The 14,412-nt window shown below is 60.6% G+C and overlaps 1 protein-coding gene across 3 annotated transcripts; it reads right to left on the bottom strand.

Annotated features, from left to right (window-relative positions):
• Nucleotides 1-4,844: 4,844 nt before the first annotated feature.
• On the bottom strand, nucleotides 4,845-7,741 carry LOC104333143 (osteoclast-associated immunoglobulin-like receptor). 3 transcript variants are annotated; one of them, XM_075438618.1, is made up of 6 exons: nucleotides 7,670-7,741; nucleotides 7,379-7,561; nucleotides 7,253-7,288; nucleotides 6,809-7,078; nucleotides 6,291-6,572; nucleotides 4,845-4,960 (listed from the first exon to the last, which is right to left on the bottom strand). In XM_075438618.1, exons 2-6 carry the CDS (start codon nucleotides 7,410-7,412, stop codon nucleotides 4,845-4,847), a joined length of 738 nt encoding a protein of 245 aa, XP_075294733.1. In that variant the 5' UTR covers nucleotides 7,413-7,561; nucleotides 7,670-7,741. The 3 variants fall into 3 exon arrangements, with proteins under 3 accessions (XP_075294733.1, XP_075294732.1, XP_075294734.1); XM_075438617.1 differs by lacking the exon at nucleotides 4,845-4,960 and having other exon boundaries at nucleotides 5,220-6,572; XM_075438619.1 differs by lacking the exons at nucleotides 4,845-4,960; nucleotides 7,670-7,741 and having other exon boundaries at nucleotides 5,220-6,572; nucleotides 7,379-7,659.
• Between the last annotated feature and the right edge of the window lie 6,671 nt (nucleotides 7,742-14,412).

The raw sequence follows: 14,412 nt of genomic DNA on the forward strand, positions 1-14,412 counted from the left end.
GAATTCTTTGGGCTTTCCCTTTTGAGGCCAGACGATGACTTTGCTTTGCCCCTTCTCCCCGCTGGGAACCAGTGGCCCGCCTTTTGCGCCTGCCAGGGAGCCACGTGCCCTGGCTGCTGCGCTGCCCCTGGCCAGCCTCTCTGCTTTATTCCTCTTCACTGGAACGCAGCAGCCCCGGGGCCCCCCAGGGACCCCAGGGCCGGGAGGGCACAGAACGAGCCCCGTTTCCCCTTGCGCTTCAGGCTGTCTCGACCAGCACCTCTCTGGGAGGAAGGGTGCTTGGCTATCTCGTTCCCTTCCAGCAACTGAAAAACCCTCTGCAAAGGAGAGTTGGGACCTCTTCGGTCCACGGATTAGGAGCAAGGTCCTTTCTAGAGCACGGACAGCTGCCACGGCCAGGAAGCATCCGTTCCTCCGTAGGCAGGTCCACGGCTCGCTCCTGAGGGCGTTCCCACGTCGGCTGACTCGATCCTGCCGAGCCGCCTTCTCCCCCCTTTTTGCCCTCGCAAGGCCCCCAGGTTTTGCTGACTGAAGAGCAGGATCTTCTGCCGTCCCTGCGTTCCCCACCTGCAGAGCTGAGAGCAATTCTGCAGTTAGCTGGGTGTTTTCTGTCCTTTTAGTAACAGCATTTTTTCAACAAGGATGCGGGCACTTGGGGAGCGCCCGGGTGACACTGTCCCTGGGAACGGAGGAGAGGCCGAGCGGGCTGGGATGCTGGAGCCGGGAAAGCCAACAGGCCTGGGGGTCCTGGCCGAGTCCCCGCGTCCCCTGGCAGCACCCACGCCGTGGCTGCTCAGCCCGTGCACGCCGGCTCTGGGTGCTGCTGGAGCCGCGGTGCTGGAGGGCTCCCCGTAGCCTGTGGTGACGGGGTCAGAGTCCCGCGTCCGCTTTCTTCCCGTTCCCAAGAATGACGGATCAGCAGCAAAACAATTTTTCCCCCTTTCCCGGCGCCCAAAGACAGGGACGGCGGGACCTTAGCACGCGCACCAGCAATGTGTCTTGGAGCAGCGCTGCCCCGGGAGCCGCTGCTACGCCTGGGCCCAGCTGCCCTAGGCTGCCCGTGGAAATGTAGCATTTTGCCTCTGTCACTGAGTGTTTGAGGCCGCGTCTGACCTCCTCGCGACGCGTCTGCTGCTCGCTCTTCACGCAGGACTTGCAACCAGTCCCTGCATTTGTTTGGTCAATGCTTGGGGTTGATTTAGGCAGCTTTCCCTCTCCTTTCCTGTTTTTATTTTCTTCCATCTCTTGAAGCGTTGCAGCGTGGCCCGCTGCGGAGAGAGGGGGAGCGGGAAGGCGCGGCTGTGTCCCTGGGTGCCACCGCCGCTCCCCAAAGCACCCCTGGTCCGCAGTAAATGGCCCTGAAATCTCGCGGGCGGGGAGTCCCTTCCTGGGCCACTGCGTGCTGGGGGAGAAGAGGAGGAGCCCGGGGACCTTCAGCTGTGAGACTCTGTGACTGGTGCTGGGACCTCTCCAGGAGTGGTCTGGAACGGAGCGGCTCCCTCACGCAGGTCGTGGAGCTCGTAAGGAAACATCTTACAAAAGGGTCCTGCTCTCCTCTGCTCCCTTCCCCCACGCCGCCACTCCTCCCGCTGGGGAAGGGACTGGGCGCCGGGTGTTGGAGCTGAAGGATGGAGAGCCTTGCCTCGCCGAGGGCTGCCCTGGAGAGCAGAGGTGGTGGTGGGCTCGGAAGATCCCTCCTGAAGGCGAAGAGGAGCCGCACGCCGAGCGAGACTGGGCACGGCCGACAGCATCAGCCCTTGGGCACCATCGAGCCCTGCTCCGCCTGGGCACCGGCACAGCCGGCGGCGGTGCCTGCTCCAGCCCCGGGCGCCAGCGGGGAGCTGTGCCGGCGCGGCACTGCTGGCCCGGGCTCGGCCGGCCTCCGGGACGGGGCTGCCCCGGGCTCCCCTCGGCTCGGGGGTCTGGCGGGGCCCGAGCTCGGCGCCGGGAGCTGCTGGAAGGGCGACGCGAGACGCGAGGTCTCCTGGCCGTGCTCCCGGCTCCGCCGTTCGGGTGCAGAGCTGGGTTCCTCCGGGTGAGAGCGCGACGGGGCGACCAAGGGCTATTTACTGTTAAAACTCACGACCTCCTCCTCGTTTCCTTCGAAACCAAACCGAACCCGAAGCGCTGCGTGTGCATGGGTGCTCGTGGGAGCACCGCGACGCCGCTGCCTCTGCCGTCGGTGGGTGGGACGTGGTGCTCTCGGCGGCAGCAGAAGCTGGCGGGGGTCCCAGCAGGGGAGCCAGGGGAAGGAAGGTTTGCTGCACCCCTGGCCTTGGCAGGTCCCCCCTCCCCACGGGGCGCGGCGTGGGAGTCCCCCCTCCGCCAGCGTCCCCGGCAGCTGTGACCAAGGCAGAAGCACCAAAGTTTTTCATCCTTCCCCATCGCCCAACCACACTCCACAGGGATGTCTGCCTCCGGGTCGCTGAGAAGCTGGAGAGGACACTGGGGTTCTTGATCGCTGAGGTTCCTCGGAGAGATGTGACCGCAGCTGCAGTTTCTAAGTCAGTGATGAATTTTTCAAGTTGGAAGGGTTTGTCGAGCGGTGGCCACCGAGCCTGTGCTCCTGTCGCTCCCACCCCCAGCGCTGTGGCCGGTGCTGGGACACGTCCCACCCTGTCACCCCGTGCTCCAGCCTCGGGCGCGCAGTGTCTTCTGGGGCGGCTGCTCAGCGGTGGCTCCGGGAGCATGGCAGGGCTCGGAGCCCCTGGGGAAGGTGTCCCCAGCCCCGCGCTGGGTGGGCAGCGCCGTGCCGGCGCCAGGCCGAGGTCTCCCTTGGCGCGACGCCGCGGCCGTGCCCACCTCGCCAGGGCACAGCCGCCTGCCTCGGGCCTCCCTCCGTGGTGGTTGCGAGCACTTCTGGGGCAGAAAGAAGCCCTCCACGTTGTCTCGGAGGGTTGAGGGCAGCGGCAGAGGCAAATCCGGTGCCGGGAGTGCGACGAGGGGCGTCGGGAAGGCGAGGGCCGTGCGAGGGACGGGGCTCGGCCGCTGCTGCTCCTCTGCTCCTCGGGCGGAGGAACCCGCGGCGCGGCGAGCGGGAGAGCCGGAGGGAGGACGGCGGCAGCGTGCGTTGGAAGGAGCGCGGGTCCGTAACAAAAGCTTGTTTGCACTTTCATTCATTTTGCACTCATTTTTAATTTTTCCGCGTTTTTTTTTAATATTTTTGCGCCTCCTCTTTGTGTTTTCGTAACAAAAATACTTCTGTTGTAGCCGGTGAAGCTATTCTGGAACGTCGTGTCCCGAGTATACAGAGGTTTAAAGGTCCTATATATATGAATTTGTATGGCAGTAAATTTATATATATAGGTGATGGTGTGACGTGTTCTGTCAGTGCTTTGAAACAATAAACGGATGTGAGCAACGGACCTGGCGAGTGGTCACTGCGCCCCGCTGCCTCCGGGGAGAGGCGCTGGCCCAGCTGCGGACACACGGACACGGGCACAGACACACGGACACGCTGACACACAGACACATGGGCACATGGACACGCACACAGACACGCTGACACACAGACACACGGACACGCTGACACACACAGACATGCACATGGACACACGGACACACTGACACAGGGACACACAGACACGCACAGACACGCTGACACACACAGACATGCACACGGACACATGGACACGCTGACTCACGCACACGGACATGCACACGGACACACGGACACACGGACATGCTGACACACGGACACACTGACACAGGGACACACGGACACGCACACGGACACATGGACACGCCGACACACACACAGGGACACGCAAATGGACAGAGACATGGACACAGTGACACACGCACACAGACAAGAGCACAGACTGCATGGACACACGGACATGCTGGCACATGGACATAGACACATGGACACACGGACACACAGATGTGCTGACACACGGACACGCACACAGACACACGGACACGCTGACACACACAGACATGCACATGGACACATGGACACACTGACACACGCACACAGACATGCACACAGACACATGGACACACGGACATGCCAACACACGGACACACTGACACAGGGACACACGGACACGCACACAGACACACGGAAACGCTGACACACACAGACATGCACATGGACACATGGACACACTGATCACGGGCATGCTGACACACACACACGGACATGCACACGGACACATGGACATGCCAACACACAGACACACTGACACAGGGACACACGGACACGCACACGGACAGAGACACAGACACACTGACACATGCACACAGAGAAGAACACAGGTTACATGGACACACGGACATGCCGACACACGGACACAGGGACACAGGGACACACGGACATGCACACAGACACACGGACACACTGACACAGGGACACATGGACACACACACACGTGGACACATGGACACGCACAAGGACACGCTGACACACAGACAGACACACGGACAGGCCGGGAGGGGTGGGAGGCGGGGACGGCCTGCGGTGCCCCCAGGCCCCACCCCCAGGTCAGGGCCCCGCCCCTCCCGTAGGGCCCCAGCCCGAAGCCCCGCCCCCTCCTGTGACGCCACGCCCCCTCCGGGGCCCCGCCCCAGCGCCGAGCCCCGCCCCCTCCCGGAGCCCCGCCACCGCCCCGGCCGTGCGGACGCCCCGCCCCCCCCCCCCCCCCCCCCGCCGCCCGGTGCCGCCCGTCCCGCAGTGACTCCCGCAGGCAGCCGGCCGGGCAGGGACGCTTTATTCACCCCGCAGCGCGGCGGCGGAGGGGAATCCCGGCGGCCCCCGCCCGGTCCCGGTCCCGGGGAGCCGCGCCCGCCGCACCCGGCCGTCCCTCCCGGCGAGGCGGCGCGGAGCGGAGCTGCGGCCCGGCCTAGCGGGGCCCCGGCCGGCGGCGGCGGCTGCCCAGGGCCTCGGCCACGATCAGCCCCAGCAGGAGCAGCACCCCGGCCCCCAGCGCCAGGCGCACGGCGTTGCTGCGGGTGTAATCTGCGGGGGAGCGAAGGGACGGTCACGGGGGACCCCCCCCCAGCCCCCCGGCCGGGGGAGCCCCGCGGGGGGGGGCCGGAGGGGGCACAGCTGGGGAGCTGCGGGGCTGGAGAGGGGCAATGGGGGTCGCGGGGAGCAAAGGGAGCCCCAGGGGTTCCGAGGGCTCGGCCTCCCCCGTCCCTGTCCCCTGCGGCACCCCCTGCCCCGCGCCTGCCCTGTCACCCCGGGCAGGGCCACGGGGCTGCGACGTGTCCCCGGCGCTGGCAGGCGCAGGCACGGGTGGCCCCTGCCCCTTCCCCCCAACTGGCAGCCTAGCCAGCCTGCATCCGTGGGGTCTGTAGGTCAGCTATAGGGTCTGTCGATCATCTGAGGGGTCTGCAGGTCATCTGAGGGGTCTGTAGGTCATCTGTAGATTATCTATGGGGTCTGTAGGTCATCTGAGGGGTCTGTAGGTCATCTATAGGGTCTTCAGGTCACCTGAGGGGCCTGTAGGTCATCTATAGGGTCTGTAGATTATGTGTGGGGTCTGCAGGTCATCTATAGGGTCTGTAGGTCATCTGTAGATTATCTGTGGGGTCTGCAGGTCATCTATAGGGTCTGTAGGTCATCTGTAGATTATCTGTGGGGTCTGGAGGTCATCTGAGGGGTCTGCAGGTCATCTGTAGATTATCTGTGGGGTCTGCAGGTCATCTATAGGGTCTGTAGGTCATCTGTAGATTATCTGTGGGGTCTGTAGGACATCTGAGGGGTCTGTAGGTCATCTATAGGGTCTTCAGGTCACCTGAGGGGCCTGTAGGTCATCTATAGGGTCTGTAGATTATCTGTGGGGTCTGCAGGTCATCTATAGGGTCTGTAGGTCATTTGTAGATTATCTGTGGGGTCTGTAGGTCATCTGAGGGGTCTGTAGGTCATCTATAGGGTCTTCAGGTCACCTGAGGGGCCTGTAGGTCATCTATAGGGTCTGTAGATTATCTGTGGGGTCTGCAGGTCATCTATAGGGTCTGTAGGTCAGCTATGGGGTCTGTAGGTTATCTGAGGGGTCTGCAGGTCATCTATAGGGTCTGTAGGTCATCTGAGGGGTCTGTAGGTCATCTGAGGGGTCTGCAGGTCATCTGTGGGGTCAGTAGGTCATCTATAGGGTCTGTAGGTCATCTGTGGGGGTTTCTGAGGACTTGGCAAGGCTGAAACATATCTGAAGGAAGCTGTGATCCTCTGCTTGAACCTTGGGTACAGCTGCTCTCTACCCCCACATCCTCTTTCCTCTCCCCACAAGACGTGGCAGCTGCGGGGAGGAAGAGCAGGGTAGGATGTGGCCGGGAGGATGTCTTACCTCTCACCACCAAATCCTGGGCCTCGCTGACAGCAGACCATTGGAACGAAGCATTCCAGGTGAAACACTGGCAGCTGTAGCAGCCCCCGTCGCCTTTCGTCACCCGAGGGAAGCTGACCTCCCGGTCTTCATTGGAAGTTTGTTGGGCTTCAACCTGGCCCTCCCGGTAGAGGAAACAGGTGGCACTGGAGTGCGCGATGGCGCAACGGAAAGTCACGGAAGCTCCTGCAGCCACGTCACGCCCAGGCAGGATGGAGAGGACCGGTCTGGGGAGACGGAACTCTGTGGGGAGAGGAGAGGGTATGAGAAGGCACGCGTGGTTCCTGAAGGCCCCAGGATCTCCATGACCCCACCACTGGGATCGGGCAGAGCTGAAGATGGTCCCCACCTCTCCGAGCCAGGGAAGAGGGGAAAACCCCTGCCCATGATGCGGATGGGGAAGCCGAACGGCTACATGGGTCCCAGCCTGCCCGTGTGGTGTCTGTCCCCACGCGGAGGGGTAATGGCATGTCCCTCACCGTGCACCGTGACTTCCAGGGTTTCGCTGCGAGCCAGCACCGTGTCGCCGTCCAGGTAATGGCAGCTGTAGGCACCTGAGTCCTCTTGGGTGGCGTTGGAGATGGAGAACTCGGCCCGGCCGCCACGCGGCTCCAGGGAACGGAGCTGGTGGCCCTTCTTGTACAGCACGAAGCGCCCGCTGTCACACTGGCAGCTGCAGCAGATGGTGGTGGAACCTCCCGGTGGGATCACCCCTGGCGGCTTCAGGAAGATGGAGATGGTGAGGGCACCTGCAGACGGAGAGAGACGCTGCCAGCCAGGCGGGGAGTCCCCAACGCCCGGCTGCCCTCCAGGCCCCATCTCCACACAATTTCTGTTGTGTGGGGCTGGGGAAGAGCCCTGGGAGATGGGTGGGGGACCAGAGAGGTGTCCAAACTCCCCATCTACCTCCTCATGGTACTTACTTGGTGTAGCCTTGCTCTGTGCCACCAGCCAAGCACCTGCAAGAGAAACGGCTGTGTAACATCTCTGTGGAGTCTCCGGACGCCTCGTGTCCCTCCGAGAGCCCACCGGGAGCCCCTGGCACTCACCGAAGGCTAGCACGTGGGTCACGGGCAGCATCATGTCCCTCTTGGCTCCCTCCGTCCTCAGCTCAAGCAGAGCTTCTTCAGAGGAAGGCGCTGGCCGGAGGCACTGAGCAGCTGGGTGGCTACTTGTGGGTTCTGATATGTCCTCGTTGCCACAAACCACGGCCCGTCCCGCAGCGTGGGTTTCTGCAGACAGAGTCGCAGGGCTGGGATGGCTGAACTGGAACCGGAACGTCCCAGCCACCTGCCCAGGGCTGGGCACCCGTGATGAACTGGTCTTAGGAACCTACGCACATCAGGGGAGAAGCTCTCGGGGCTTTTTGTTTCTCTTTCTTGGCTCTGGTCACTTGATGGGGAAATGGCTTCCTCTCGGTCCTTGCGAAATAGGGTGATGTTCTGCGGCCGGGGCGGGGAGAAGAGACGGCGCAGGACTCGTTCTGAATCTCGCTGAGAAAGCTCCAACAAGTGGCGTCATAAACCAGTAGTTTTAATGAGACGGAATAAAAAGGGGGCTATGGAGAGCGAGCAGATCTGGCATCCCCTCGGAGGCAGGGCGCAGCGCTTTCCCGCAGCAGGGTGCACCCCGGGCAGGTTTTCCCACGGGACGCTGCGCCGGTCCTGTCTGTGGAGCTGTGCCCGGCGTCCGAAGGGGCATAAGGGTCGCTTGTGATCTATATTCCTCTTTTTCATGCTGCGCCATGAAAAAAGGTATTTTATCGCTCCATCTGTCCTCAGGCCTTTCTCACCGAGGTCCAGGAAGACCTCCGCACCATGTCATCGCGCCCAGGAACCCTGCGTGGTGCCCCCCGCCACTGCAGACCAGTGCAGACCACTGGTAGGGGAGAGGACCCTGGGGCCAGCCGTAGGCTACGTCCAGGCCGTGCTCTTCCCCACGGCTCTGCAGCAGGTTTGGTGGCTCCACGGGGTGGAACAGGAGGGAAGCAACCTGGCTTCGCTTTTGGCCTCCTCAGGAGCCGTTCCATCCCACCTGGCCTATAGTGCCTTTCGTCGGAGGAGGGACAGGAGCATCTCCTACCCGTAGGTCCGGGTCCACCCCACAGAGTTGGCCCCATTCCTCATCCACCCAGGCCTCCTCCCAGCTGGAGCAACGGCAAGGTCCTTACTCCAAGTAACTGCTCACTTCCACCACGCTTGGAGCCTCCTCAGCTGCCAACTTGCCTGGGTTGGCCAGTGGTGTAGACAGAGATCCCTTTGGCAATAACGAAGGGTTAATTAAGCAAGAGAAGTTGCTTGCACTTTTGAGTGATGTAGGAGTCAGGAGAGCAGGGAAAGGATGGGTTGTGGGACTGGAGCTGTGGGTTGTCCAGGAGCTTGTCCAGGGATCCCACATGCCTGAAGGCTGCAGCATCCGTAGCTCCCTGCCCTCCCTCCTCCATGCACGATCCCTGCCACGCTCAGCCCCGGCAGGAACACCACCCCGGGCTCGGGGCTGGGCAGATGGGCTTTGTGTGGCTGTAATCTACGGTGAAGCAGCCACTGGGGTCCTCCTGGGCTTGCGGTTGCCCCATGTGGTCTCCCCTAGACCCTCTCTACCCTTTTTCTTCCCCCTTCAGCCCTTTCGCGCTCCCTTGGAGATGCCACGGGGTAGGAGAAGGTTTGCAGCAGGGTGCCCTATGGCCTTCTCCTTTTCTGGGGCACCTCTTCTGGCCTCGTCTCCTGTCTAACCCCACTTTGCATCCTGCAGGCTTGACCAATTCTTGGCCTCTCCTTGGACAGCCGCCCTTCGGGCCCATCCACTGCCCACACTGGGCTGAGGGACACCCAATGGCTCCGGCCTCACCAGTGCCCAGCGGAGAGCAACTCCCAGGCTCACCCTCCCGGCTGTGCCCTGGCTAACGCAGTCCAGGACCGAGCTGGTGGCATCGCCACGGGGCCCATCCATGGGCGTGCTGGACTCCTGTGTGCCTTTTCTCCCGTCCCCCAGCTGGAGCCCTCCCTCGGGGTGCACGTCCAGGGCACGGGACCACGGGAAGAGCTTTGCCCACCGCGACGCCGTTGGGAGTTGCCGCACCCAGCAGCCCGCAAGAGGCGAGGGTACCGCAGCCCCCGGTCCGGGCAGCCATGGAGCCACCGGCGCGCTTCCAGCAGGCGAACGGGGAGGCACGGCGACGCAGCACGCCAACACGCACGCGTACAGACGGCCGGGCACGCGGAGCAGCGCCGGCACGCGGGGCACCGCGCAAACGAACATCCTCATCCCGCTCCCCTCTCCGGCTGCTCCGCACGTGCCCCTGGTCGGAACCCTGGAGGCGAACGTGAGCTTCAACATAAACCCAAGTTCACGAACGATGCGTCGGGCAGGGCCCGACCACCGTCGGCGGTTCTGCGAGGGGTCTGAGAAGATGTCGCATGAGTCGATGGTCGGTGCGGGGAGCCTCAGCTCTGCACCCCTCGTTGTCGCATTGCGTAACCGCTACAAGATGAGGCCGCTGCGCTGCTTACCTCCTCAGCAAGCGAGATCCCACCTCCAGACAGGGGTCAATGTCGCTGGCATTCCCACTCCCAGCCAGTTTAACCCTTTCTGCTGCTCGGCATCCTCACCTTCCATGCCAGGTCGTTCCTCGGTCACAAATTACCATCGCCGAGCCGTCACCAATGGTTGGGCCGTGCTCCGTGTTCCTGCAGAGGAGCTTTTTGTCAGATAACGTAACAGTCGCCAGTTCTAGGGCCATTGGACTGGCTCCAGCCTTCTGGTGCAGCAGCAGGATGTGGCCCGCTTGCCCACCTGGCTGCCCACCGGGTCCTCGCACTGCTGGGGGGCCCATCTCCATCCCTGTGGAGGAGCAACATCACATCCCAGCGTTGGCACATGGAGCTCATGGCTGTCCCCAGTCCCACCACAGCCCTGAGGCTCATGGGGATGAGGAGCCTGGAAGAATGTGAATCTGCATGGAGAGGGCATGAAGCCACGAAGCACTGCCCTGCACACCACTGCGGTCAGGAGCAAGGTGACAGAAGGACACTCCCCTGAAGCGCTGTCCCACTGCATCCCCTGAAATTTGTCCTACCCTCACCCCAAGGCAGCATGTCCCACAGGCGTTCCAAGCGGTCTCCGTATCTTTGTGGTCTTCATACGGTCTATGTGGTCCGTAGTCTGTGTTGCTTCAACGTGGTGTCTTTGCAGGTCTCGTGCTCTATGCAGTCAAACGTGCTTTCCTGTGGCCTCCACATGGTCCATGGGGCCTAAACTGGTCTCCGGTGACCCACACAGTGCAAGGGATCTCCATATGGTCCCTATGATCCATTTGATACAGCCTGTTCAGCTGGGACAGCTCAGATGATTCTGAAGGCCAGTCATAGGCAGAAGACCAGCAACCACCCCTCTGGGGTCCCTGCCCCTCCCAGCCTTGTCCTTAGCACCAATGTCCCCCTGTAACCTCTCCCCAGGGAATCTGTGGACTCTCACGGGCGTGCTGTCCTGCCTGAGCAGCCAGCATCCTGTTGTGAGATGGTAAGAGACGGAGGGAGGGATGGATGGATGGAGGGATGGATGGATGGAGGGATGGAGGGATGGAGGGAGGGAGGGAGGGAGGGAGGGAGGGAGGGAGGGAGGGAGGGAGGGAGGGAGGGAGGGAGGGAGGGAGGGAGGGAGGGAGGGATGGATGGAAGGAGAGGGTCTCTGAGGCCCTGGTCTGAGATAGTTGCCCTCCACAAATGAACATCCTGATCCCACACCTTCCTGATTGCATGTCTGGCTCCTGTGTGTTGCCCCCAGGTATGTCTTGGTCCCTCCCCACCCTTGACACACGTATTGTCCCACAATCCCCACCTAGATATATGTCCTGGTCCTACCTCACCCCAGAAATCCCTATGGATGGCCACAGGTCCAGCTCTGTGCCCAGCTGAGTCCACTACATGGATCCTTGCTGGCCCCATGCCTCCCCAGGCCCTCTGTCCCTGACCACCCCCGGGCTCAGGGACTCTGCAGGACAGGGACAGCCTTTGTTCCCCATTTCCTGTGTCCCTGCAGATGCCTTTCCCAGTGTCCTCCAGTTCCTCACGTCCTCCCATCCCCTCTGTCCCCACACAGTTCCTGTGGCTGGGGGGGGTGTCCTTGGATGCCTGTCCATGCGGACATGCCGCATGAGATCTACAAGGTCCACCAGACAGGGACATCCCTCTAAGAAGTGACCTTTTTGAAGGACTCAGGGTGAGTTCATGGTCACCCAGAGCGTCCTTTCGACCAGGGGCATGGGGAGCTGGAGGAGACCTGCTGAGCCTTCCCTCTCATCAATCCCACCACAGCCCTTCAACCCATGGCCATGTCCCCACCACACCACAGCAATTCGAAAAAGCAGGTCGAAAGCTTATGGGTAAGAATCAGAGAGAGAGGCAACAAAGGGAACCTAGTGGTTGGTGTCTACTTCAGGCCGCCAGATCAAGAGGAGCTGACAGATGAAGCGTTCTTCCTCCAACTCCAGGAGGCTTCGCGCTCGCAGGCTCTCATCCTACTGGGGGACTTCAACCACCCCGACATCTGCTGGAAAAGCAACACGGCAAGCTGTAGGCAATCCAGCAGGTTCCTAGAATGCATTGAGGACAACTTCTTAAGCCAGGTAATAAGCACCCCTACCCGAGGGGATGCGATACTAGACCTGGTGGTCACCAATGTGAGTGAGCTTGTTGGGGATGTCAAGATCGGAGGTAGCCTGGGCTGCAGTGACCACGCGCTGGTGGAACTAACGCTGCTGAGGGAAATTGGAATGACGAAGAGCATGGTCAGGACCCTAAATTTTAGGAGGGCAAATTTCCAGCTCTTCAAGGAAATAGTCAGAAGGACTCCCTGGGAAACGGTCCTCAGGGACAGGGGAACAGAACAGAGCTGGCAGGTCTTTAAGGATGTATTCCACAGAGTGCGAGAGCTCTCGATCCCCAAGTGTAAGAAGTCGGGCAGAGAAGGGAAGAGACCGGCATGGCTGAGACAAGAGATGCTGGTCAAACTAAGGAAGAAGAGGGAACTGCACAGGCAGTGGAAGCAGGGACTGGCTTCCTGGGAAGAGTGTAGGGAAGCTGCCCGGTTGTGTAGGGATGGGGTCAGGAAGGCCAAGGCACAGCTGGAGCTGAACTTGGCAAGGGATGCAAAAAATAACAAGAAGGGCTTCTACAGGTATGTCAGCCGGAAAAAGATGGTCAAAGAAAGCGTACCCCCGCACATGAGCGAGACCGGCAAACTGGTAACAGCAGATGAGGAGAAAGCTGAGGTACTCAACAACTTTTTTGCCTGTCTTCACTGGCAACCTCTCTCCTCACCCCTCCCGAATCGATGAATGGCATGAAGGAGACCAGGAGGGTAAAATCCCTCCAGCTGTAAGTGAAGACCAGGTTCGGAACCTCCTGAAGAACCTAAACGTACAGAAGTCCATGGGACCTGATGAGATGCATCCCAGAGTCCTGAGAGAACTGGCTGATGTAGTTGCCAAACCACTCTCCATGACATTTGAAAAGTCATGGCAGTCAGGGGAAGTCCCCAGTGACTGGAAAAAGGGAAACATTGTGCCCCTTTTGAAAAAGGGTAGGAAGGAGGAGCCTGGGAACTACCGACCTCTCAGCCTCACCTCTGTGCCTGGGAAGATCATGGAACAGATCCTCCTAGAAGATATGCTAAGGCACTTGGAGGCCAGGGAGGTGATTCGAGACAGCCAGCATGGCTTCACCAAGGGCAAGTCCTGCCTGACCAACCTAGTGGCTTTCTATGATGGTGTAACAACAAGGGTGGACAAGGGAAAACCTATGGATGTCATCTATCTGGATTTTTGTAAAGCCTTTGACACTGTCCCCCACAACATCCTTCTCTCTAAATTGGAGAGCCATGGATTTGATGGGTGGACTGTTCGGTGGATAATGAATTGGTTGGATGGTCGCAACCAAAGGGTAGTGGTCAATGGCTCAATGTCCAGATGGAGACCAGGGACGAGTGGAGTCCCTCAGGGGTCCGTACTGGGACCGGTGCTGTTCAATATATTTATCAATGACATGGACAGCGACATCGAGTGTACCCTCAGCAAGTTTGCAGATGACACCAAGCTGAGTGGTACGGTTGAGACACCAGAAGGACGGGATGCCATCCAGAGGGACCTGGACAAGCTGGAGAGGTGGGCCTGTGTGAACCTCATGAGGTTCTACAAGGCCAAGTGCAAGGTCCTACACCTGGGTCGGGGTAATCCCCGCTATCAATACAGCTGGGGGATGAAAGGATCGAGAGCAGCTCTGCTGAGAGGGACTTGGGGGTGCTGATAGATGAAAGGCTGGACACGAGCCGGCAATGTGCGCTGGCAGCCCAGAGGGCCAACCGCGTCCTGGGCTGCATCAAGAGAAGCGTGGCCAGCAGGGCGAGAGAGGTGATTCTGCCCCTCTACTCTGTTCTGGTGAGACCTCACCTGGAGTACTGCGTTCAGCTCTGGAGCCCTCAGCACAAGAAGGACATGGAACTGTTGGAGCGGGTCCAAAAGAGGGCTACAGAAATGATCCGAGGGCTGGAGCACCTCTCCTGTGAGGACAGGCTGAGAGAGTTGGGCTTGTTCAGCCTGGAGAAGAGAAGGCTGCGGGGAGACCTGATTGCAGCCTTTCAGTGCTTAAAGGGAGCCGACAGGAAAGATGGGGACAATCTGTTTAGTAGAGACAGCAGTGACAGGACGAGGGGTGATGGTTTTAAACTAAAACAGGGCAGGTTTAGGCTGGATATAAGGAAGAAATTCTTTACAATGAGGGTGGTGAAACACTGGAACGGGTTGCCCAGAGAGGTGGTGGAGGCCCCATCCCTGGAAACATTCAAGACCAGGTTGGACAGGGCTCTGAGCACCCTGATCTCGTTAGCGGTGTCCCTGCTCGCTGCGGGGGGGTTGGACTAGATGACCTCTAAGGGTCCCTTCCAACCCAAAACTTTCTATCATTCTATGATTCTATGAATTCCATCCCACAGACATGTCCCAGAGTGTGTCCCCCCCACTATGTTCTTACATGTGCCCGTCACTCCATATACACGCTCCACATCCTCCCTACCCCATTTCCATGCCTCC

Source organism: Opisthocomus hoazin, chromosome 18 (genome assembly GCF_030867145.1).
Source record: "Opisthocomus hoazin isolate bOpiHoa1 chromosome 18, bOpiHoa1.hap1, whole genome shotgun sequence".
Taxonomy (NCBI): Eukaryota; Metazoa; Chordata; class Aves; order Opisthocomiformes; family Opisthocomidae; genus Opisthocomus; species Opisthocomus hoazin.

What these genes read in the sequence shown, in the direction of transcription:
- LOC104333143 (XM_075438617.1), bottom strand. Translation starts at nt 7,412, where the DNA reads ATGATGCTGCCCGTGACCCACGTGCTAGCCTTCG. An exon ending in ACAGAGCAAGGCTACACCAA is followed by an intron (nt 7,079 to 7,252) that starts GTAAGTACCATG and finishes CTCCGTCTGCAG; the next exon opens with GTGCCCTCACCATCTCCATC. An exon ending in CCTGGAAGTCACGGTGCACG is followed by an intron (nt 6,573 to 6,808) that starts GTGAGGGACATG and finishes CTCTCCCCACAG; the next exon opens with AGTTCCGTCTCCCCAGACCG.